Here is a 25,249-nt window from a genome sequence, read left to right on the forward strand (position 1 = left end):
ACCATCTGAAATTAGAGCTGTTCCATCCAAAGTGGAATGAATGCTGTGTCTCCTAACAAGACCAGGCTTCCCCCAGGTTTCCCAATTGTTTATAAAGCTCACACCGATTTTTTGGATGGCCAGCAATTTACCACCCGCTGCAGGCTTCCTCTTGTCCTCCACAGTATAACAGTTGAACCAGAGTGTGCAGCAGTAGGTCAGAAGGCTCTCAATGGTGGATTGGTAGTAGTTAATTAGCAGTCTCTGCTACCGCATCAAGACGTAAGCACAGTAGAGTATGGAGGAAGGGCTGATCAAAATGTGTGTGCGTTAGAGAAGCAATATTTTTGACAGACATGTTTCTGAACAGGAGCAACTCACTGAAAATAATGCAGAAAAGCAAAATATCAGTCCTATAAAAGTAGTATCAATACACCCACCGCTATTACTTAGGCCCCTGTACTCAGTGAGAGCTGAAGGTAGCTTAGCTCTCCCGCAGCAGATGTGGAGAAGCAGAAGTCCTAAACAGAAGCCCCTGATACACCACCATTTTTGTTATAAATTGGTTTTCCCCACCCGGCAATACTGCCTCGTAATAACCTCTGGTTATGGACAATGTTCCCTCTAATTTTTCATGTATCTGAGCAAACACACAAACTCCCTGAGCGGTCCCTTGGACCACTGTAAGCAACATTAGACGTGTGCACTGTAGTCACGCCAGCATCGAATCCATCCAAGTTACATGGTTTATTAAAATAATCAAATTACAGCATTTACACTTATGTTAGACTACTTTTAATGAAGTGCTTTAGCCCACTTACAATGAAAATTTAAAAAAAGCCTTCTTCATGACCTGTGTAGTATGTTAACACTATTGGAAGTAAAAATAACTTGAACTCCAATTTTGAAAACACAACTTTCTTTCTTTCTTTTTTTTTCATAAAGCTCTGACTTGTATTATGAGTATGAGTCTGTGGTCTGGGAGACATTCCTGTAACTCTCTGTCTGTAAAATACAGTATATAATGACCAATGTTGGGTAATTAATTATATAGTTACTTCTTCAAAAAAGTAACTGAGTTTTGCAAAAAACAAAGTTTTTTGCAGCTATTTACCTAAAAATGCAGCCAAGGTGTTTTTTTAAAATAAACATTTCAAACTATTTCCAGAACAATCAGGTGTTCTGCATCAAATTTGATGCCACAGAAATTATTTGTGCCACTCCAAAAATTATTTCTGTCCACTATGAGATAAAGGAGAACATCACAAGCCTGATACCTGCAGGCCTGACAACAGGAGATGTATCACTCCTATAACATCTGTAACATTCAGCAGTCGCCTCATTGTTCTGACACACACAACAAAACTATTGACTACACTACACACTAACTACACAAGACAACACACTAACTCTAGACTTCAAACACGCTAAACGTCGCAAATCTCTCACATCTCAAAACACCGCCGTAACTCCTAAAACTTCCCCGCTTCCTAAACAATTGGTCAACATGGTACATTTTTCCACTAATAGGAAAGGGTGGGGGTCTTTTTGGTTTTGTTTTTGCTCACAGGCGGAGAGTGCTTCCGAGCGCTTTCCTTATAAAACGCTGTTTTTACCGTTTCTTCCCGCAGTAAATATAAAGAACGATAGTAATCAGAAAAAAAAACAAAAATTGCATATATTTTTTTATTATAACTCTGGTTTTACGGGGCCTATGAACACAATTTAAAAACTGGTGCAAAGTCCACACGTTTTCCGTCAATTGTTCCATCTGTCCTGCTCATATCTCCAATGGTTGCACACGTTATCATTGACGTGGCTTCACTCCACATCCGCCACAAGGCTTTGCTAGCTAAAACACCGGTGTCGGCACATAAGGATGCTGTCATAGCCTGTCAACTACGTTGATTAACTGCGTATATATGAATGTGAATCGCATCATTGGCTGGAGCAGCCAGTCACTGGTCACTTACTGACTCACACTGCAAAACAGAATGAATTGTTAACGAATTTATTTTAATTTCAATTCAGGTTAAAAAAAATTTTTGTGCGCAACGCAGATTTTCTGTGTGCGGAGACCGTGCCAGCAGTGCGCGATTGCACACGCGCGCAGTTTACAGGGAACATTGGTTATGGTGCGTTTATTCTCGACATGTCACATGTGAGGCAAGCCAAGACCTCACATCAAGTGTTGCATGGGCCAGTTTGCCACTTCTCAGGTTTGTGACCTGGTGTATTGTTTGGTGGCTGCCGCTGCTTAGTTAAGGACGCAAGATTTTGTCTGTTTTTATTCCCATTTTAGTGATATTCCAGTACAGACATAGAGATATACAAAGGGAAACGTTGGAAGAGTTTAAAACACTTGAGAGCTTATGGAAAAAACACTCAAAAAAGTCTTGGTTTCTGGTTTTACTTCTCCTATATCAATGGTTATGGTGGCATTATTGTCTGAGTGAGGATACCTATCATTAAAGAGAATACTGCACTGGTATCCTGTGCTGTAATGGCAGGTATAAATGCAAGGGTCTGTTAAACGAAGTTGTGGTGGTGAGTGAAACGACCATTACAGCAGGTACACTGTCATTAGTGTTGATTCTTTTTTGAGAAATGCGGAGTTACAGACAACAGCAGCCATAGTTAATTCTCTTCTAGAGGACAGGGCAGACAAGATAATGGAACACTGAAACTGCTGACTATAGATAAACAGATTCTGTAGAATAATAATTCACTTGGCAGTAATCACACCCAGTTTCCCCAGTCGAAGGTCACTAAAATTAATACTGAATAAGTGTGTAATTTTGCCAAAACAATTCTGGCCTTTTTTCTGGTCCCCTCCCCTAACTGACCAAGAGAAACACGTTTAACCACATGTTCTCCTTAAATTAATGTCCAAAAATGATGTGGGCCATGTTGATAATTTTCTTGGGAAAACATGTTAGATGTTGTGGCATTCATCCTAGTTTGAATAAAGCAGCTCTCATTTCTAGAAATCTTTACAAATTTATTAAATCCTGCAAAATGTGACTATTCAAAGTTTGGGCCAGCAAGCAGAATTGCAATCTTGCATGCCTTTCTGCTGCGTCTCTCCTTTTGTCATCAAATGTCCTCTCTCCACTCGCAGATCGCGTGGAGAGAGTTGGAGGACCCAAATGCAGACAATGGAGGTGTGAGCGATGTTGAACAGAAAGCGAACCGTTTATTGAAGGCTCGAATGTTAGCATAAATAAAAGGCAAAACGTGAAACCAAGACTTGACTAAACTGGGTAAACTAAACCAAAGCTAAAACACCAAAATACATTGAAACTGAAACATGAGACCTGTACGAGGGAACTGGAACAATACGCAAGAAACACAGACAACCCGAAAAGAAAAATGAGGGAACATGGCTTAGACGAATAGACCTAATGACACAGAGAAAGCAAAACTAAATACACAACAGGACACAACACTGTCAAAGTAAAAGAGAGGGAGGCTGGGGATAACATACATGCAATAACAATACAGACAGGGAGACATGGAATGATAAGATGAGGGGAATATGTAAACAGGAAAGGGAGACAAGACGTGGAGGGAGACAGACATAACTTAAGAGACATACACAGAGGACATTACGGACTCACACAGGAAACAGGGAATGACACATCAACAAGAAAACACAGATAATAAGAATAACTAAACTTAGAACCTTACCAAGACTAAATTCCATACTTACTGTAAACACTAGAACTATTACCCAAACATTTACCCAAAACAGCAAAAAGGAATCAAAAAACAAAAGATGCTCAAAATGCTGGGTCAACGACCCTGTGCCCTGACGCCGAAATCCCCTCTCCCATAGACGTTGTGTCTGCTCCCAGATCATGAAAAATAAACCAGAAATTTGCAAAAAGTGATTTAAGTATAAAAAACATTATAAAAAAATCCCCCCAAAAGAACAATATAGTATTTTTCAGCTGCGCCAAAGAGTAAAAAAGCTAAATGTGGATTTTAAAATTTTGTCTCTCGCTCTTCAAATTCCCTGTTAGCAAATGATTTAATAATTGATCGTGATAGCAAATATCAATTATTATTTAATGATCTTACAGGAACCTGGTTACACCAGGACAATCGTGTTAATTTAAATCAGTCAACACCCCCGAGTCGCCTTGACTAAAAGTTAGAATCCTCAATGCACAGGGCAGGGAGGGGAGTGGTAGCAATCTTCCACTCCAGGTTATTAATCGACCATAGATCTATACAGAGTTTTAATTCAACTTCTAGTCTTGTACCCTTATACCTTAAAAACTCTCTCTTCTCTCATTTCTTAATAACATTTGCATTTATAATAATGGATTACATAGCAGTAGGTGTCTTTCTGAAAGTGCTGTAACTAAGTTTAAGGATATAATTCCCCCCCTCTTATCTAATTTAAAAAGCAAGAAAAAAGAACTTTAAATTAGAGGCACTTGAATCCCTGGTATAACTCATAAACCTGTAATTTTTGACCAGGGTATGTCCTTCAATGTCCAGTTTAGAACAAATATGTATGACTATATATGGTTACATCTCCATTAAAATTTGCAATATTACAGGTTGTAACTATACATGATCGATTTGTCTTTCTCTTAGGAGCTGCTAATAATTGGCACTTAATCAGGAATTCTTGTCCCTAACTTCATAGGTTTGAAAACGTGATGAATCTATGATTCTGCTTCCTTCTTCCATGTGATTATTCAAATGATGAAACTAACTAAAAATGTCAAATTTTGTGTGTAGGCTCTAATAAACATTTGTTTCTTGAATCAAGTGGGAGAACTGAAAAAAACCCCAGTGCCAATTATGAATGTCTGTTTTTGCAGGATTCATTGATTTCATTGTGGAGCCAACATTCACTGTGTTGACAGAAATGATTGAAAATATTGTGACACCACTTATCGAGGAGACCTCTCGCTCTGAATTGCCTGTCTTCAGACAGTACAGGTGATCCACAAAAAATTCTCACTTTCAGTGCAGTCTCATTATTTGTTAATGTGTGTGAATCTGTCTCAGTTGCTGTGTGTACTCCTACCACCTACAAACATTTCTTTTTAGCTTTTACATTAGGTCAATAAACCTTTTATTAGTTGAGAACATTTGTCTGTCATTGGTGTATTAACAAACAGACTGATTAATATATAGTACCATTCGACTCTGAGCACTCAAAGCACTTAATACGACTTGCCTTATTCACCCATTCATACAAGAACTTCTTCTATGCTTGCTATCTAATGTTCACACTCCGATGGATGTGTTGGAGAGTATCTTGCACAAGGATATTTGTAGACTCCAGAAGCCAGGGATTGAACCAACAACCTTCCAAGTAGCAGAGCACCTACTCTACCTCCTAAGCTACAGCCACCCCTGTAGCGCTGGGGCTCTTACATGTAATCTTTTTCAATATAATAGCTTAGTACTTTTTTTACTCTCATGAATATATATCACAGTGTACTGCAAATCTTCAATTAGTATCTTCAGACAGTACAGGTGATCCACAAAAATATAGAAATACAGCATCATAGAAATACAGCATACCAAAAATACTAGAATGCTCCTGCACTTTTGATCCCTTGACACATTATCAGTATAACACATTTATAATCATACATATTATAGTAAATATCTGTAACTTTACTATATGACTTCAATGACACAAAAGATACAAATCTATTATCTATTATCTATTATTTTAACACCTGATCTACCAGACCTCCCTCTCCCCCCCACCACACACACCCACACAATCTGTTAACTGACTTTTTTGCACTTTACACACCACTACCTCTCTAAGACACGCTGCTCTATGGACAATTTATGCTGGCTATGGACAATCTTCGTCACTCCGGGTTTACAAGCTGCTACACTGGTCACTTTAAACCACGCCAACTGTAAATTGTAAATTGTAAACTGTGAATTTTAATTGACGCTTTTCTTTTCAAGCTCCTTAGACTCTGTTCTTTCAGTTTACTGTTGGCTAATTTTTACCATTAACTGCAGTAACTAACAACTACTCACTATGTTTAACTATATTTAACATTATACTTATGTCCTGTCATAGTTTCAACAGTATTGGAAGTGACAGAAAGCACTCCAGCATGAAGAGTACACGCTCAGAAGGCAGCTGCTCTCTGACCACAGTGGACTTCAAAAGTTTCAGGGGTACATGGAATCACAAAATTCATCAAAACAGGGAGATATGGAGGGCCCAAGCAGGAAAAGGTAGCTGGAACACAATATAGCTGATCCTTAGAATACACTTCCATTTTTGCCTTGAAATCCACATTTTCTAATTCAAATTTATGAACTGCAGCTTAGGCTGTCTTCTTCCCACCGTCCAAGCATAGGATGTTCAATGTACTGTCATTCATAGGGTGTCAGACACTGTGGTTTTAATTAGAAGAGGTTGTGTGTGAACATTAATGTTATATACCTTATGCATTTAATCTAAGGTTAGAGTAAGTCTTCAGAAGAATGGTTTTTCCTGCACTTCAAAAGCATGCACAATGCAGAGCAGCTACTTTTAACTTTACTCCCGATGATGATCTTGTTAATAGTGTTATATGCTCACTGCATACAACCTTGGATATTGGGGCTCCTCTGAAAAGGAAGGTAAGAAACCAGAGATGCTTGACTCCCTATAGCTCAAAATATGGACCTTAAAAGAGATGATTCATAAGCTGGAGAGGAAATTGTGTTGCACTCTTTGTTTGGCCTGTAAAAATACTTTTCCAGGCTAGGACATCTTACTATTTGTCTTATATTGAGGAAAACAGGAACAACCTCTGTTTTTTGGCAGCAATTTAGCCAGTCAGTTAACTCTGTTGAGCCAAATACTCCTTGAACTTTAATTCAGTTTTATTTATATAGAACCAAATTCCAACAAGTGGCACCTCAAGACACTTTATATTGTAGGATAAAAACCCTACAATATTCAAGAGAAAAACACAACAATCAGATGAGTCCACTTGGCAACAGTGGGAAAACCTCTAGCAGCCTGAACCTTGCAGCCTAACTAGAGAGAATTTAGGTCACCTGATCCAGCTTCATGCTTTATCAAAAAGGAAGGTTTTAAGCCGAATTTCCCATTCTAATTTTAAATCCTGCAGTTTCAGAGCAAAGTCCTCTGTCATGGGACTATGGGGTCTTTAACAGAAAATGGGGCCTGTTTATTCGAGGCCCTGTATGTGAGGAGATGGATTTTAAATTTGATTCTGGATTTAATAGGGAGCATATAAAGAGAAGTCAATTTGGTACAAATATGCTCTTTCGAATCCCTGTCAGACAAGATGTCTATAATTTTAGAGATACTATCCAAATGCAAGAAAGAGGTCATATGCACATTGAAAGACAAAGTTAACAATTACAGTATGGAGGTAAACAGAGACTACATGAGATCTGTCACTTCTCACTCCAACTTTATTTTTGACCTAACAACAACTGATTACATTGTGCCACAAAACTCAGTAACACACTTCCTGTACAATAGGTGGAGCCCTCCAGAGCGCGGCCTTGAGTGAATAGTGAAACCGCTCGCACATCCCGTTGGCTTGCGGATGGTATGCCGTGGTTTGACGGCCTGGGGTCAAGGTGGTCCCTAGGCCGTCAGCCATGGCAGACCAAAGCTACGAAACAAACCGGGGGCCCATGTCCGAGGTAATGTCAGCGGGGGGGACCGAAATGCAAAAGCCAGGACAACAAAAATCCACTGGAAACCATCACCGCTGTCGTGGACGCCAGGGGTACTGCCTCCGTCCACCTGGTTGTGCGGGCCAACACAGTCAAAAGGTGTGTGAAATCTTGTGACTGCGGCAGAGGGCCGACATGATCAAAATGCCTACCAGGGACACAAAAGGGTTCGAGGGGCTCCTGTGTGTGTGTCTATAGATCTTCGCATGTTGGCATGGAACACATGCTGCTGCCCAGTCCTTCACCGATTTGCGAAGGCCCGGCCAAACGAACGTGGTGCTCACCAGCTTAACTGAGGCCCGGATGCCTGGATGAAAGAGAGCATGTACTGAGTCGAAAACACAACAACACCATGAAAGGGGAACCACTGGGTGTGAGCAGCCGGTGGAAATGTCGCAAAGCAGGTGAGGACCTCCCTCCCACATGGGTCTGCCCTCCAGCACGAGGCCCTTTCTCCATGAGCTTGAGAGCCGTACTGCCACCCAGGCCTGAGAGGGAGAGGAGCTTTTCGGCTCGCTCCACGTTGGAGAACACGTAGCGCCGAAGAAGGAGCTCTTTAAGGGCGGGTGGGTCCCAGAGGAGGGTCATCGCACAATGGTTAGCTAGCGGGTCGAGCGAGCCCACCACATGGTGATACTTTGTATCGTCAGTCAAGATGCCACGAAGGGCAAACTGAGCCTCCACGTGCACGAACCACGATGGGGGACCATGGAGCCAAAAGTGCAGCAGCTTAAGCGCTACAGCAAACACAGTTGCAGTAGGAGGCAGAGGGCCGGCGGCCGCTGATGCATCCAGAGTGGAGCGGGCGTCATCTTCATCACGTAACATGTTCAAGTCAGGGGTCACCAATGTGGAGGTAAACGCAGACAACACGAGAGCTCTCACTTCTAACTCCAACTTTATTCTTGTCCTAACAACAACTAACTACATCGTGCCACAAAACTCAGCAACACAATTTCTGTACACTGGGTGTGAGGGGAGCCCTCCAGTGGTCCAACACAACAGCAAAATTATTTATAGTGTGACTGCAGTGAAGATGTAAAACTATGATTCAAATAATCGACCACTGAGGGAGTAAGTGTTTAGGTAGCTGGTCTGCATTGTGTTGACACATGACATTAAAGGAAGCTAACAGTGGAGAAATTCCATCCTTATTTTTTGCTACAGGACTTTCAGAAAGACTGCTACTGTAATGAAATGTATTCCCCAATGTTGTATAATCAATTATTGTAAATATTATTAAGAAACGACCACACAAAAAGATTTTCACTTAAAACAGTATATAGTTAAATCTTTATTTTCTATGCTGTATGTCAGAATAACATCTGGAGTTTGTGATGAGTGGTGAGTTCGCATTTTGAGACAAGCTAAATGATTATAACAATAGAAAAATCCAAGGTTGAGGCTGCTGTTTTTAGCATCTACATGGATGTTAAAATCACTTACGATCATTTATTATTTTTTATTTTTTAGAACAGAATAATAAATCGGGAAATTGTCTGAGAAATCAGAAACCGAGTACGAGGTGGACAATGAGTAGCAACTGAATTTAGCTGTTGTCTAAGTGTATTCTGTTTTCACAGCCATCCCAATGATGCATCCCAATGATGCTTTAATAACTGTTGATATTTACACTCACTTACTCTCCTATTGATCTTTCTAAATTAACATAAATAATGTCTTTCTCTAAACCATAAATATGCCTTTTAGATGCATTCCTACAGGAATGTTCAAATAGGTTTCGCTACTACTAAAAATTAGATGCAGATTGTTGTGTAGGTACATAGTGAATGTAGGATCTACTGTGCAATATAAAGCACCTTGAGGCGAGTGTTGTTATGATTTGGCGCTATATAAAAAAAATTGAATTGAACTGAACTGAATTGAAAAAGGTAAGTGAACATGAAATCCTTATTGGACTGTAATGAAATTGAACGGAATATCTGTCAGTGTCAAGCCATCTGAATTAAATGAAACACAATTTTGTTTGGGTATATCTGTTGTAGACCTGGAGGTAAAGGTCACCCAGATGGCAGAGGAGCGTAGCCAAGAAGACAAAGAGACAAATGGTGGAAAAGACACAAGCACAACTGTCGACGAAGCCAACATGGGACAGGGGAAAATGAAAAAAGAATCCGTGGGACAAGAGGTGCAGAACAGGAGACAGCAAGAAGAAAGACAGACTAACGATGAAAGAAACAATAATCAGGCTCAGTCTGCAAGCATTCTGCTGAAATCAGTCCCTGATGCCATAAAGAAGTCACCTGATGGACACATGGAGAAGCAGCAATCCCAGAATGGTACACACCTTTGAGTTTTTATTGTTATTTTTTATATTGAAAGTACCTAATTAAACTGATAAGAATAGATACAACTTTACCTTTAATTCACAAAATAAATTGTATATGTATTTATAGTATATATCTTACACCATATTACATCAACATTAAAATTTAATGTTAATGATATTATGTTAGCCTGATTAGGGTTAATCTCACAAGGTTTCTATAATTAAAAATAATATGAATAATAGTAACATCCGGGTAAAGGTCTATTAAGATTGAAGTTCTCTTTTTCAAGAGTGATCTGGCTAAGAGGCCAATCAACAATTTGTTTTACATACTGTTGTTACACATAAGTGCACACAAACACCTTGAGTATGAATTATATTTTGCCTCCACAGACCCTCAAACTGTTTTCCCTCTGATTCATTATCGCAAAAGACCAACCTATTGTACCAGCTCCTACAGACTGATCAGGGCAAAAGTCATAGAAATATGGCCTATTGATGCCAGAACAAAAGCCAGGAGACTGCAACGCTTCTACTCGCGTCAATGGAAATAACCTTGTAAGTTTGGAGTGTATTATAATGGCATATTGTGTGATGTACTCTTTCATCACTCTGCTTCAGTTTTTCCTTTGTGCATAAACTCAGAATTCCTTTCCCAGTAAAAATATAATTATTTGCACTTAGTTTCCTTATTTGTATTATTGTAGGGTCTTTACCTTATATTAAATTAATTTTATTATTTTAAGTTCCAATGGAAAAACATTTATGTTGCAATTTTACACCATGGATACTATGTTTTTGTTTTTGTTGCTCATAAATTTCCCCATAACTCATCCCATACCTTGTGAACATATAGACATCTATGTGTTTCTTCTTTATGTTATAAAGTAATACAGTAGAAGGCTTTGTACAGGTTAGTTTCATTGTGTGTTCAGTTTAAAGAGATTGCTATTCTTGTTTACACACTGCAAAGACTCCAGACAAAAACTATGGTAGAAGTTTTTTTTTTAATATAACATCTACAATAACTACAATTTCAATTTTATGTTCATGAACAATTTGAATATGGACTGTAGGCCAGATACTTTTGGGTGACCTTGTAAGTATTATGTTTTTAATTTTATCAGAGTTTAAAATAAGTTTATGTGTAATCAGAGAACTTTTTAAATGCATCAAAATGGAATGACCTGATCAGGGGAAAGGCCAGACACATATAAACCAGTTATCTGCATAAAAATGTATAGCAGTTTTGGGTGACAGGGATATTGTTGTTTATGCACAGAGTGAATAAAAAAGATCCAAAACTAAATCTCTGTGGAACACCTGGACAAATAGATGATTTGGAACACCTGGACAAATAGATGATTTGTCCAGGTGTTCCACAGGTATCTAGAGAGAGAGCGAGAGGGAGAGAAAAGAAAAGAAACATAAAAAGTGAATTGTTCAATAAACAAGTAATACAAGAATTGTGAATTAAGAAACCCAAGTGGCAACACCAATAAATGGGCTTTGGCTGATTTTGGGTGTACATACACACAAAATGAAAATAAAAAAACAAAACAAAACATTAGTCATTTTTGCAATGCATTATGGGTCCTCAAAATTGCATCCCTTTTTCACTCATAACTCAGTTTCTATACCTCCTACACCCAACATGTGCTATATCGCTTCTAAGGTCTCCTCCAAATCGATCCCATGGTACACATATCTCAGTTTCTAATCTCACAATTGTGATTCAACCAGCCACTCCCTTGCAGGCCTATATACAGTGGTATATAAAGTATACAATTTATAGCTCTGTCTGAATCTGGACCCTTTGCTTCATGCCCTGCTTGTCACCGCCTTGTCTGGACAGCATCTCCCTAACATCACGCAGGCTTCCGAACCTGTAACACTGTCAGTTTTCCGAGCCACTCAAACGCTGCTAGTGCTGGGGCATCCCTGGCTTCAACAACACAACCCACATATCAATTGGCAGAAAAGATGCATTACTGGGTAGGTAGGGGGAGGAGTGCCACATGACTTGCCTAAAAGCTGCCTCAACCTCCAGCCGGGTGGCCTGGAGGTTATAGTATAGAGTATATAAAGGTTTGGGTACCTCTAATAATTTTCATGATTTTCTTTCATAAATCTCTGGTTGTTTGGATTAGCAATTTCATTTAATTATATCATATAGCAGACAAACAGACAGGTGCATAAATTTGGGCACTCTTGTTGTTTTATTGATATCAATACATTTAGCACTAATTATTGGAACATAAAATTTGTTTGGTAAGCTCATTGACCCTTGACCTACACACACAGGTGAATCCAGTCATGAGAAAGGGTATTTAAGGTGGCCAATTGCAAGTTTTTGTTCTCTTTGCATCTTCTCCGAAGAGTGGCAACATGGGAGCCTCAAAACAACTCTCAAATGACCTGAAAACAAAGATTGTTCAACATCATGGTTTAGGGCAAGGATACAAAAAGCTATCTCAGAGATTTCAGCTGTCAGTTTCCACTGTGAGGAACATTGTGACGAAATAGAAGACCATAGGGACAGTTCTAGTTAAGGCCAGAAGTGACAGGTCAAGAAAAATCTCAGATAAGCAGAGGTGAAGGATCGTGAGAACCATCATAGACAACCCACAGACCAGCAGTTTTTGTCACTTTTTATGAAATCAAACTCACAGTAAGGTCAGTACTGCACAGTCATACTCTCTCCCGCACTCGTTATATTATCCAGTTTTGATCTGCACACAGCTGTTCCAATGAACATCGCACTCGCTTACGTCATTGTCATGAGACACCCTCGCAAACAAAATCACGGTTTAGTAACGCAGCCTGCTGACGGGAAATTAACAATAATCTAATTACCTTTTATGCAATAGTAATCCCTTACTTTGCTCGTTACTTGAAAAAAGTAATCGGATTACAGTAACAGGTTACGCGTTACTGCCTATCTCTGTCCATGACAAATCTGCCGACAGTGCAACTTCGGAGTCTGGGTCTGTTAACTCCCTCGCCGCCCACCGAGGCAGTGAAGCACAGCTGGCCAAAACGCAAACACTGCACACGTAAACAAAAGCTTTCCAGTGCTAGCACTGCTCTCCAACGTTCGCTCCCTGGACAGTAAAATGGATTATCTGTGGCTCCAGCATTCGACCCAGCATGAAGTAAAGAACTGTTGTGTTTTCATCTTCTGCTGCCCACATACACATCTCTGCTGAAACACACAAAACCCGCCAGAAAAACCATCAGAATCTGACTGAGTGGGGCTGTCTCAGCGTTTCAGGACTGTTGTGTGTGGAAAGCCATACCTTTTGCCCCACGGCGTAGTCAGGCGCTGGCGTCCGGCGGCGATCTGCCATCTGTTTGTTTTGGTCCTTGGTGCGGAGCAACGCTGCCTGGGTGGCCTGCCACACCTGGCGACACCTGCGCAGATGGGCGTGAACCGAAGGCACAGACTGCTCACCCTCAACAGAGGGGAACAGAGGTGGCTGAAAACACAGAGAGGCTTCAAAAGTGGACCAGCCAGTGGCAGAGGTGGTCAGGCTTTTGTGGGCATACTCGATCCAAGGCAGCTCTTCGCTCCACATGGTTTGGTTGGAGGATGCCACACAACGTAGTACGGCTTCCGGCTCCTGGTTAGCCTGCTCTGACTGGCCATTACTCTGTGGATGATATCCAGATGTTAAACTGACCTTGGCCCCTAGGGAGGTGCAGAACTCTCTCCAGACACGGGAAGTAAATTGCGGCCCTCAATCCAAGACTATGTCCTCCGGGATCCGATGCAGGCGGAAAACGTGGTGGCTAAGCAGACATGCGATTTCTAAAGACGTGAGAAGTTTGGGTAGGACAACAAAGTGAGCAGCCTTGGAAAAATGGTCAATAATGGTGAGTATAACAGTGTTACCTACTGAAGGAGGTAGTCTTGTTATAAAGTCCAGGGCGATGTGAGACCAGGGTCTAGAGGGCGTGGACAGAGGATGAAGGTGTCCCGCAGGCAGTTGATGAGAAGGTTTATTTTGGGCGCAGACAGTACAGGGGGAGACTCAGTTCTGCACGTCTCCAGTTAGAGAAGGCCACCAAAAGTACGGTTGGAGGAACTTAATGGTGCGCTGAACTCCAGGGTGGCAGGTGAAGCGAGCTGTATGAGCCCATTGCAGAACTTGGGATCAGACAGACTGAGGAACAAACAGCCCCTGGGGTGGCCCTCCTCCCGGGTCAGGCTCTGTCTCCTGTGCTTCCCGAATTATTTTCTGAATCTCCCAGGCAATGGCGCCCACAGTGCAGGTAGCAGGAAGAATGGGGGCAGGAACAGTCCTTTCTTCCGAGGCCGAAATTTGGTGGGACAGGGTGTCAGGTTTGATGTTCCGGGATCCGGGTCTGTAGGTGATAGTAAAATGGAAAAGAGTGAAAAACAGGGCCCACCTTGCTTGTCGGGCGTTGAGTCTTTTGGCAGGTTGCAGGTAGGCTAGATTTTTGTGGTCGGTCCAAACGACGAAGGGTTGAGCCGTGCCCTCCAACCAGTGCTGCCACTCCTCCAAAGTGAGTTTAATCGCCAGCAGCTCTCGGTCCCCAACATCGTAGTTTCGTTCTGCTGGGGTCAAACGGCGGGAGAAGAAAGCACATGGATTGAGCTTACCTTCCCGTTGTTGCGACAACACGGCCCCCACACCTGAGTCGGAGGCGTCGACCTAGACCACGAAAGGTAATGTGAGGTCAGGCTCGACCAGGATGGGTGCTGAAGAAAACCGGTTCTTGAGTTCTTGAAAAGCGGACTGGGCAGAGTCGTTCCACTGAAAAGGAACTTTTGGAGAGGTCAATTGAGTGAGAGGTAAGCAACTCGACTGAAGTCCTGAATAAACCTCCTGTAAAAGTTTGCAAACCCGAGGAACCGCTGCAACTGGAGTAGATTTGGAGGCTTTGGCCACTCCACAACGGCTTTTACTTTAGCTGGGTCTGGACGGAGGTTCCCTCGGTCGATTATGTAACCTAGAAAGGTGACTGTGGAAACGTGGAATTCACATTTTTCGCCCTTAATGAACAGTCGATTCTTTAGAAGGCGTTGTAGAACCTGCCTGATGTGGGTTTCATGTTCTGACTGGGACTTTGAAAAAATGTCTTCAAGGTAGACAAAAAACAAACCGGTTAATAAAATCCTGAAGTACATCATTTACTAGCGCCTGGAAAACTGCTGGGGCGTTGGTTAAGCCGAAGGGCATAACCAAGTACTCGAAATGCCCAAGATGAGTGTTGAAGGCAGTTTTCCACTCACCTTTGTGAATGCGGACCAGATGGTAAGCGTTTCTCAAATCCAACTTGCTCAAAATAGTAACTCCTTGAAGGAGTTCAAAGGCGGAGGTGAGGAGGGGCAGCGGGTATTTGTTCTTGATGGTGATTTTGTTCAGCCCGTGATAATCGATGCAGGGTCGGAGTGTTTTGGCTTTGTTTTTCAACAAAGAAAAACCCAGCGACAACAGGAGAGGAGGAAGGGTGAATGATGCCAGCAGAAAGAGATTCAGAGATGTATTTCTCCATAGCCACTCGTTTGGGGAGAGAGAGGCTATAGAGATGGCTGGTTGGAACGGAGCTCTGGGTAGCAGGTCAATAGCACAGTCGTAAGGACTGTGCAGAGGTAGTGACTGTGCGTGGTCTTTCCGAATAACCTCAGGAAGGTCGTGATAAACCGAGGGAACGTTGGCTAAGTCGGAGGACGTCGGCGGCTCCGATGGAGAGGCCACCCGGCTGGAGGTTGAGGCAGCTTTTAGGCAAGTCATGTGGCACTCCTCCCCCTACCTACCCAGTAATGCATCTTTTCTGCCAATTGATATGTGGGTTGTGTTGTTGAAGCCAGGGATGCCCCAGAACTAGCAGCGTTTGAGTGGCTCGGAAAACTGACAGAGTGTTACAGGTTCGGAAGCCTGCGTGATGTTAGGGAGATGCTGTCCAGACAAGGCGGTGACAAGCAGGGCATGAAACAAAGGGTCCAGATTCAGACAGAGCTGCTGAGCTAATTCTGAGTAAAAAAAAGTTCTGTTCGGCTCCAGAGTCGATTAAAACGGACAGGGAATGGCACTCTGAGTGGATGAAAACTTTAGCTGGGAGCATTAATCAAGGAGGAGATTTTTCTTGACTGTAGAAATGTTTAGCTTATTTTAGAGTTTAGACATGTAGGAATGTTTAGTTTGCTTTAGAGTTTAGAAATGTGTTAAGATAGAATGTAGAATTATGGTAGAGACACTGACACTGCCCTGGATATAAACAAAGGCCTGATTGTGTCATGAATTGTGTCATGAGCTTAGAAGTAGATTTGTAACTGGATAACTGTGGTCTGGAGGGGAGATGGTATTTATGGCCCCTAGGAAGAGACACACACCCACAGTGTTTTAACTAATATACTCCCACACCTATATGCACACTCACTCACGTGCACGCACATACCAGGTATGCACACACAGGCACTCGTGCTCGTGCATACACACAGAGACAGAGTTTGGAGCACACCATGGGGGATTTATGATGGGGTCGCCTCTATAAAGCTGCCTGGAACTAACAATAGGGGTGAAGATTGTTTCAGAGGGACACCGGCCTCGTCTTCCCTTCTAGAAGTACATGCTTAAATGAAGATGAATAAAGATGAATAAAGATTTTGTAAAAATGACTACTGAGTTCCGGTGCCATTTTCTGGATCCCTCGACGAATAAAAGAACTGGGGTAAAACTGATTTCGTAACATGACCGAGCCCGCCCACCAGTACTCCTACCGTTACTGGCAGGCATGCCCGTTTGCTCGCGATGGGCCACACTTCCTGAGGAGGTGAACAATTCTACGCACAGTTTGATGCACTGAACAACAAACAAGCAAAGAAAGCCACGCCCCCCACCACCGACCAGACCATCTCTCTGCCTGCAGCCAATGTAGGGAGATCTTTCACCAAGGTCAACCCACGGAAAGCTGCTGGACCAGACAACATCCTAGGTCGGGTGCTAAGAGAGTTTACTGAGCAGCTGGCCGATGTCTTCACAGACATTTTCAAATCATCGCTGAGCCAGATGATCATCCCAGCATGCTTCAATTTGACCACCGTTATCCCAGTGCCAAAGAAATCCTCCTGCCTGAGTGACTACCGTCCCATCACCATGACCCCCATCATCATGAAGTGCTTCGAAAGGTTTGTCATCGCACATGTGAAGAGCAACCTCCCTTGCTCACTGGTGTTAGAGTGAATTGTTAAATGTTGTCATTTTTATGCTTACCATCTCTACATTGTTTTAACTCTGTGATGAAAGGAATTTCCTTTTGTCCCCCTCCCCAGATTCTCGAGGTTCTGGGTGGGGGGCTGTAGTCTTTTATTACAGACACATCCTTGTGAAGGTCTTTTTGATGTAAGCTTCCTGCCCAGCAGGTCACACACACACACACACACACACACACACACACACACACACACATTGTCACATAACACACAGATGTTCACACATATACATACAATGCCTTGTCTTAGAATCATGTGGGCGTTGTTTTGCTGTGATGTGTTCTGTGTGAACTGTTTTCCCAATAAAAGGCAGCGAGAGGAGGCCGGATTTGGGGTCATTGTGTGTTAGACACCAACGAGGCCTCCCTTGCAAGTAAATCGATCGATCGCTGACTGTCTTGTTTTCTTCATGATGAATAAGTCTCTAAACCAGCGGGGCTTGTGGAAACACAGAGCCAACAACTGGACCTGCTGCAGTTTGCATACCGGCCAAAAAGGTCGACCGAGGATTTCATTTCCACTGCACTTCACCTCTCCCTTTTCAAGACAAGACAAAAAAGACACCTATGTCAGAATGCTGTTCATAGACTTTAGCTCAGCATTCAACACCATTATCCCCCCAAAACTGTTTGACAAACTCAGCAAGTTGGGGCTGAGCACCTCTCTCTGCAACTGGATACTAGATTTCCTGTCAGAAAGGCCTCTGTCTGTCCGAATTGGTGACAACATCTCCAGCACCATCAGGCTGAGCACAGGAACTCCTCATGGCTGTTTTTCACTCTCCTGACACACAACTGCACCACCCAACACAGCTCTAACCACATCATCAAGTTCGCTGCCGACACAACCATGGTTGGTCTCATCAGCAGCAATGACGAGTCAGTGTACAGAGATGAGGTTCAGCAGCTGGCGTTCTGGTGCAGCGAGAACAACCTGTCACTGAATGTGGACAAAACCACACACCACTCAGCATCCACGGTTCCACGGTTCCACCTTCTAAGACCCTCTGGGGTTCCTTGCTCCTGTCATCTTCACAGCCAAGAGGATCCTTCAAGATCTGTGCCAGAGGGGGATAGAGGGGGATACCATCAGTTGCTGATGGTATAGCATCAGAACTGCATCAGAACTGCATCTGTTAGACAACAACAGCATCAGATGATGTTTAAAACCTCCTGATTTTGGAGAGGCCACCACTGCGCAGTTGCACCACTTTGCAGATGCAAGTGAGAAGGGGCATGGCACTGAAACCAGTCACAATCCCCTGCATGGAATTGACAGTAGCAGTGATAGCAGTTCGCATGGATAGAATGTGGAGGAGGGAGCTAAGACTACCTCTCCTAAACTCAGTATGTTGGACAGACAGCACTGCAGTGTTGAAATATATAAAAAAGGAGACTTCCAGGTTCCGTGTTTTTGTCCTCAAGGTTTCTCCTCCCAATGGAGTTATGTGAACATAACGCATAACCCTGCTGACCTTGCTTCCAGAGGTATGAAGCTACAGACTTTTCTACGTGACACTGAGTGGATATCGGGTCAAGAAGTTCCACATGAAGATCCTGAAGTCAAGGTGCCAATTGCTGGCATCGATGTCTCACAAGCAGTGTTGGGGAGTAACGGAATACATGTACCGCCGTTACGTATTTAAAATACAAAATATGAGTAACTGTATTCCGTTACAATTACCGTTCAAAAAGGTGGTATTCATAATAAAGTTACTTTGTTGAAATAAAGGGCTTACACGGCGGTCTTATTCTGTTTCATATATTAGGCTATGCTCTCTCTATTTTTGGTAATTCCACGCCAGTGGAAACCTAAACAAAACACGCATTAAGAGGCTGTTAGGGTTCATTGTTGAGAGAGGAATCCAAAATAAGCACAGATCCGGGCGGGTGCAATTTAGACGGCATTTTAATGAATACACATGTGTGAGTTCAACAACCCAATCAGTATTGAACTGCTTTACCATATTCAAACAACGGTTTTATAGGGCTAAGATAGTACAGCCCCCTTTTCTGTTGCTAGGCAGATTTAAACAAAGCATATGTCACTCCAAAACCACAATGACTCTTAACATAGTCTAAAACAGAACATCTTCTTCGGGTCAACGCCAGGTGCTTCCTCTCAGCTGTCTTCGCTGTCGCTTATCTTCTGGGACATCTGGTCCACGTTCTGCACAAAATGTCACTCATGCAGGCACAACTTTGCAGTCATAAACTCTTACCTACTAAATGAGTCTGTGTGTGTGTGCACGTGCGGGGGCGCGTGCATGCTGTGTACTGCGTACGTGTCATGACCTCTCACTATTTGTGTCTGTATGTGTATGTCACGTCTGTCTGTGCGTGCAGAGTTTGCATCTGCTTTCTGAACCTTAGTTGACCTCAACTTAGGCAACCAGGCTAAGACCATCCTGTGTGTAATGATCTTAACTTCTATGTAAAATGTATAAAACAAATATTTCAATCTACTACAACTACTTAAAACTTAATCAAAGCTTAATCAGACATATAAATGCATAAAAGATGATAATAGCATCATCCAAACTCTGGTTTTGGTTTCACTTCCTGCAAAAGCATGTAACTTCAAAAACATATAACTTCCTGTCTTCTTTTAACACAGAGTTACTCTTTCACCCTGCAGTCTGCATAAACATTTAAGATTATAAATTCAAAAGCATTTCGGGTTATAGATTCGACTCAACAGTTTAAAGTGGTTCTTTCTGGACCTGTAATAAAGACTAATATAATACCAATATATTTGAACATCTGAATGCATCTAAATGCAACATCACTATTAATAATGAAATGTTAATGATGATTATAAAAAATAGCAGCAAATAATAGCAGTAAAATATTTCTATTCTCAATAAGGCTCTAATGTCTGTCTCAATCTCGCGTCTCATAATGACGTGAAGAAATATTTTTAAAAATGATTTAATATGAAGGCAATAAGAGAGTGTTACAGGCATCGCCCTAAAGAAATTAGCCTCATGGGCAGTGTAGTCCGTGCTGCAGGGAGAATGGACTGCCATACCAGTTATGTGTCTGTGAGCGCGAGGGAGGCAGAAAAAGGAGAGTGTAAAAGTACGAGCTGAAACGGGAGCTGGAAGCATGTAAATATAATAATAACCACTGCAGCCAAAAAGAGTGCCTGATGAGCCCAGTTGTAAATAATCTATTAAGACTCGACTGTACACTGTGTTCGTGTTTTCCTCCGAAACAAAAAGTTCCATTGGAGCAGCCTTTCAATGCCTCTCTCTGTCTCTCGCTAGCAAAGTTGACCCAGACAACAAAGTAAAGCTAGTTTTCAGCTACGAGCCCGACACGAACCCGACGTATTAGCCAGAGGTCCCTTTACTACGGTTCGGAGCCGCGGACCTGTTTTATATACGCACGGAATAGTTTTCTCTATGAGATCGCTGCGAAAAGTGCAGCCTTACTTAATGTCCACCCTACTGTTACTGATTTTATATTAAGATTTAAACATCTAGTTGGTATTGGTATGGCGAGTAGCCTTCAGTAATAGTAATAAATCACACAGCAATAGTACATTCATGTAGTTGTAAAAAGCATGATAATATATTAAGTAATCCAAAGTATTCAGAATACGTTACTCTCATTGAGTAATGTAACAGAATACGTTACAAAATACATTTTGGGGCATGTATTCTGTAATCTGTAGTGGAATACATTTTAAAAGTAACCTTCCCAACACTGGCTACAACACTGTTTGTTGAAAAAAAGTAACGCGACCGCACTTCATTTTCTTGTTAGTAACGGTAACGGCGTCGTAACAATAGGAATAGTAATTAGTTAGATTACTCGTTACTGAATAAAGTAACACCGTTAGTAACACTGTTACTTCTAACGCCTTTATTCCCATCACTGCCAATCAATGATAAAATAATAGCTTTTATTTTCTGCATGCTTCAGTCAACCACTCACCCAGAGGATCTTCAATCCCAGAAATTTCCTTCTCCTCATTTTATTAATGTTTGTCGTCCTTCCATACTCTGGTAGCTGGCCCATCCGGAGCTATATCATTTTGAAATATGCATACAGCAAGCCGAACCACACCTTGGTCACACCAACCCTTTTTCCACCCTTAGGATGTCCAATGCCATCCTAGTCTGGACTATCAAAGGTGACTTTAACGCCAACTGTTCTGACAGTCCTGTTTATTGCATTCCCTGGTCAGATTAGCCAATATCTGCACATTGGAATAAACATAACCAACTTGGTCAACATTATATTGGGTGTTATTTCAAAATATTATAGATTCTCACCCTCAGTCCCTGGGGTTTGCTAAACTATATTCATCTAGAATTCCTCTCTGTCTCTAAATTTTTGAGAATTTTATGCTTGGTGTCAAATTTTAGGAAATCGACCATAAGTGAAATTTGTGGTCTTGTTTGCAAGGTATTGAACTTGCCTCCACTGTTGTCGATGGAGAACTTTGTCAATAAAACTTCCCAGAGGGGGGAGAGGAGTGCACACCTTCTGAGTGAGAAGCATGGAAGGCGTCAACAGGAAGGGTGTGTCAGGATCTGTTGTGATAGGAGACAAAGGTCTAGCATTAATGATGGCTGTTACCTCTGCCATTAGAGTGGAAAGCACCTCATGTGTCAAGTAAGAGTGCGTGGTTTGGAGAAGCATTGCATCCATGATACGTCGGGATGGCTTCGGCAAGCTCTGCAGCTAACACAGCAGCTCCCAATTCCAGTCTTGGAATTGTATGAGCAGATTGTGGGGCCAATTTTGCTTTCCCCAGAACGAAGCCCACATGATGGTTCTGATCTTCGCCAGTGGACTTTAGGAAAGCAACTGCTGCAATGGCTTTAGTGGAGGCGTCTGAAAAGATGTGTAACTCTTTTCTGATTGCTGTTCACATTGTAGCAGAAGCGTAGGTTCTTGGAATATGTACATTCTTGAGATTGACAAGAGATTCTTTCCATGTATCCCACTCGGCCTCCCTTTCTCCAGGCAGTGGAGTGTCCCAGTCTAGGGCCTCACTTGAAAGTTCTCTCAGCAGTATCTTTCCCTGGATTGTAACCGGTGAAGCAAATCCTAACGGATCGAAAAGACCATTGATTGTAGCTAAGGCACCTCTCTTTGTAAAGGGCTTCACTGTCTCTGCTACTTGAAAGGTAAAGGCGTCTTTCTTTAGGTCCCATATCAGACCAAGACTTCGCTGTGTAGGTGTCACATCAGTCTCCAGATTTAGCTCCTTAAGCCCCTTTGCACAGTCATCTGGAGAAAACGCATCAAGAACCTCAGAGCTGTTTGATGCTATTTTATGCAGGCGAAGGTTAGATGTGGCAAGCATTTCCTGTGCTCTCTTCATTAGATCAATAGCTTCACTGGCTGTGGGCCTTGACACAAGCGCATCATCAACGTAGAACTCCCTCTCAACAAAGCGTCGTGCATCTGATCCGTATTCCTCTTCACCCTGAGCTGCTGCACGTCGAAGGCTGTATATAGCTACGGATAGTGAGGGACTGTTGCCAAACACGTGAACCTTCATTTGATACTCACAGATGTCATTGGCAGGATTGTTGTCTTCATGCCAGAGGAAGCGCAAATAGTTTCGATGGTCCTCTCTTAAAATGAAACTGTGAAACATCTGTTCAATGTCAGCGGTTACTGGAACAGTTTCACGTCTGAACAACAATACAACAATTAATGATGGCAACAACAATACTCCCAACAAGCTATTATTGAGGTCAGGTCCAGAGAGGAGAACATCATTGAGAGAGACGCCATGGCACTTTGCACTTGAGTCGAACACAACTCTGATCTGACCCAGCTTCTGAGGATGGTACACCCCAAACGTAGGTAAGTACCAGCACTCCTTGTCCACCTCAAGTGGAGGAGCCAGTTCAGCATGGTCACGATCAAATATGTTCTGCATGAAGGCAAAGAAATGCCTCTTCATTTCAAGCCTTTTTTCAAGGGTGCGATGAAGAGAGGATAAGCGTTTGACCGCCTGGTCGTGATTGTTGGGCAGCCGCTGGCGAGGTCCCTTGAGTGGAAGTGGCGCCACCCAGCTGTTGCTGTCATCTATGAACATCTCTTTCTTCATGACCTCTAGGAACAGTTTGTCTTCAACAGAAAGGCCGATTTTGTTATTGTCCTCAGATGTATCAAAGATAGTGCTTCCAAGAGTGCATGCCTTAACTCTAGGTGTTTCGTGGTAGGGAAGGCTTTACGCTCAGACTTGGACCCATAATTCTCTTTGATATGAACCATATTTGGACATGGTCTGAAATAGGATGGGCGATTGTTCTCAAGCACATTAGTGTGATAGGCATCCACAGTTGCAGGCTTGTGAGCATCACCTAAACAGACATCACCAATGATGACCCATCCCAGGTCCAGTTTCTGTGCATATGGGGCATTGTGAGGACCATTTCTATGCTGCCTCGCCTTGTGGACACTAAGTAGGTCATGTCCCAGTAAAAGGAGGATCTCAGCCTTGTGATCGAGTGGTGAGATAAGATGAGCTATTGGCCTTAGATGAGCATGTTCTGCTGCCACCTCAGGGGTAGGTATCTCAGCTCTGTTACTCGGAATGTTATTACATTCAATTATTGTCGGTAGCGTGACTGATGTGGCTCCATCTAGTGACTCCACTACAAGGCCTGTAGCTCTCCTACCCATCATTTCTGTCGTTCCCGCACATGTACGAAGTGTGAATGGAGACTCTGATCCCTCTATGCCATAAACATCAAAAAACTCTGACCTGGCAAGTGACCGATTACGCTGATCATCGAGCACAACATAAGCCTTTGTCACTCGCTCTGGCTGCGATTTCGGGAAAACCTTTACCAAGCAGATCTTAGAACAGGATCTTCCTCTCTGAGCCTCTCCACATACTTCGGTACAAGTCGATGTTATAGCAGGCTGAGTTGTCTCTTCCGTGCCCTCCCCGCCATGACCAAAGAGAGTTGCAAGGGGTGGTCCTGGATGAAGGGCAGAGATATGATTCCTGCTTTCACATTCTGTACACTTGATTGTTGTGTTACAGTTCTTGGCCATGTGACTAGTGGAAGAACAGCATCTAAAACAGATACCGTTGTCCTTGAGGAAGGTCTTACGCTCCTCAATGGGTTTATTGCGAAACCCTCTGCAGCGCTTGAGGGGATGTGGCTTTTTATGAATAGGACACTGCCTTTCCACATCACAGGTTTGCTCTCTCACACTGTCTTGGCCAGCTTTCTCCTGTGATATTTCCGTCTTGTGAGCAGAGACCAAACCCTTATAGGGGTTTCTCACTGTAGTATCTGATCTAAAGTGGTCTGTTGTAGATGCTAAGAGCCTGAAGCCTGGGTCATTGCGGGCTTGTGCCTCCTTGCAGACAAAGTCACAGAGAAAGGAAAATGGCGGAAAAATGACACTATGGTCAACTTTATACTTAAAACCCTGAAAGAGCCACTTTTCCTGGATATTATGTGGTAACTTGTCCACAATTGGAGCGACACAACGTGCAGTGTCAAGATAGCTTAGCCCTGGGAGATAACCCTCTGATTTTGCTGCCTCGACCTCTTGCAGCAGGTCACTAAGCTCTCAGCTTCACAGGATCCTTGCTAATGACCTTTGGGAAGTTTGTAAGCCTGTCAAAAAGTGTTTTTTCAATTATCTCTGGAGAGCCAAAACATTCCTCCAAGCGCTCCCAGGCTTTGTCCAGTCCAACTTCAGGACGACAGACGTGCACCGTCTTTATTCTTTTCACATGCCGTGCTGAGTCATGCCCCAGCCACTTAATAAGGAGGTCCAACTCTTTGCTGGGGCTGAGTTTTAGTCCACTGATTGCATTCAGAAAGGAGGATTTCCACGCTCAGTAATTTTCAGGGCAGTCATCAAACTTTGTGAGACCAGCATTAATAAGATGCCTCCGTGCCAAGTACCTTGCTATATCACCCACCTGAGCACTGCCATCTGGTAGGAGTTGTGGTGTGACTCGATCAGGCGACCTTTCCCTTGTGCTTTCTGGCGGGTGCGGTGTTGAGTGGGGGTAAATACCAGACTTTGGTTCCTGAAATA

The 25,249-nt window shown here is 42.7% G+C and overlaps 1 protein-coding gene across 1 annotated transcript in view; it reads left to right on the top strand.

Moving 5' to 3' along the window:
- The window catches only part of LOC100704460 (calcium/calmodulin-dependent 3',5'-cyclic nucleotide phosphodiesterase 1A), a 37,806-nt gene extending 27,153 nt beyond the window's left edge, over positions 1-10,653 (top strand). The window contains exons 12-15 of the mRNA XM_019356080.2: positions 4,818-4,938; positions 6,053-6,213; positions 9,687-9,980; positions 10,364-10,653. Coding sequence (XP_019211625.1) covers positions 4,818-4,938; positions 6,053-6,213; positions 9,687-9,980; positions 10,364-10,524 — 737 coding nt within the window. The 3' untranslated portion in view covers positions 10,525-10,653. The remainder of the gene's footprint in view (positions 1-4,817; positions 4,939-6,052; positions 6,214-9,686; positions 9,981-10,363) is intronic.
- The last annotated feature ends 14,596 nt before the right edge of the window (positions 10,654-25,249 follow it).

Source organism: Oreochromis niloticus, linkage group LG9, assembly GCF_001858045.2.
Source record: "Oreochromis niloticus isolate F11D_XX linkage group LG9, O_niloticus_UMD_NMBU, whole genome shotgun sequence".
Classification (NCBI taxonomy): Eukaryota; Metazoa; Chordata; class Actinopteri; order Cichliformes; family Cichlidae; genus Oreochromis; species Oreochromis niloticus.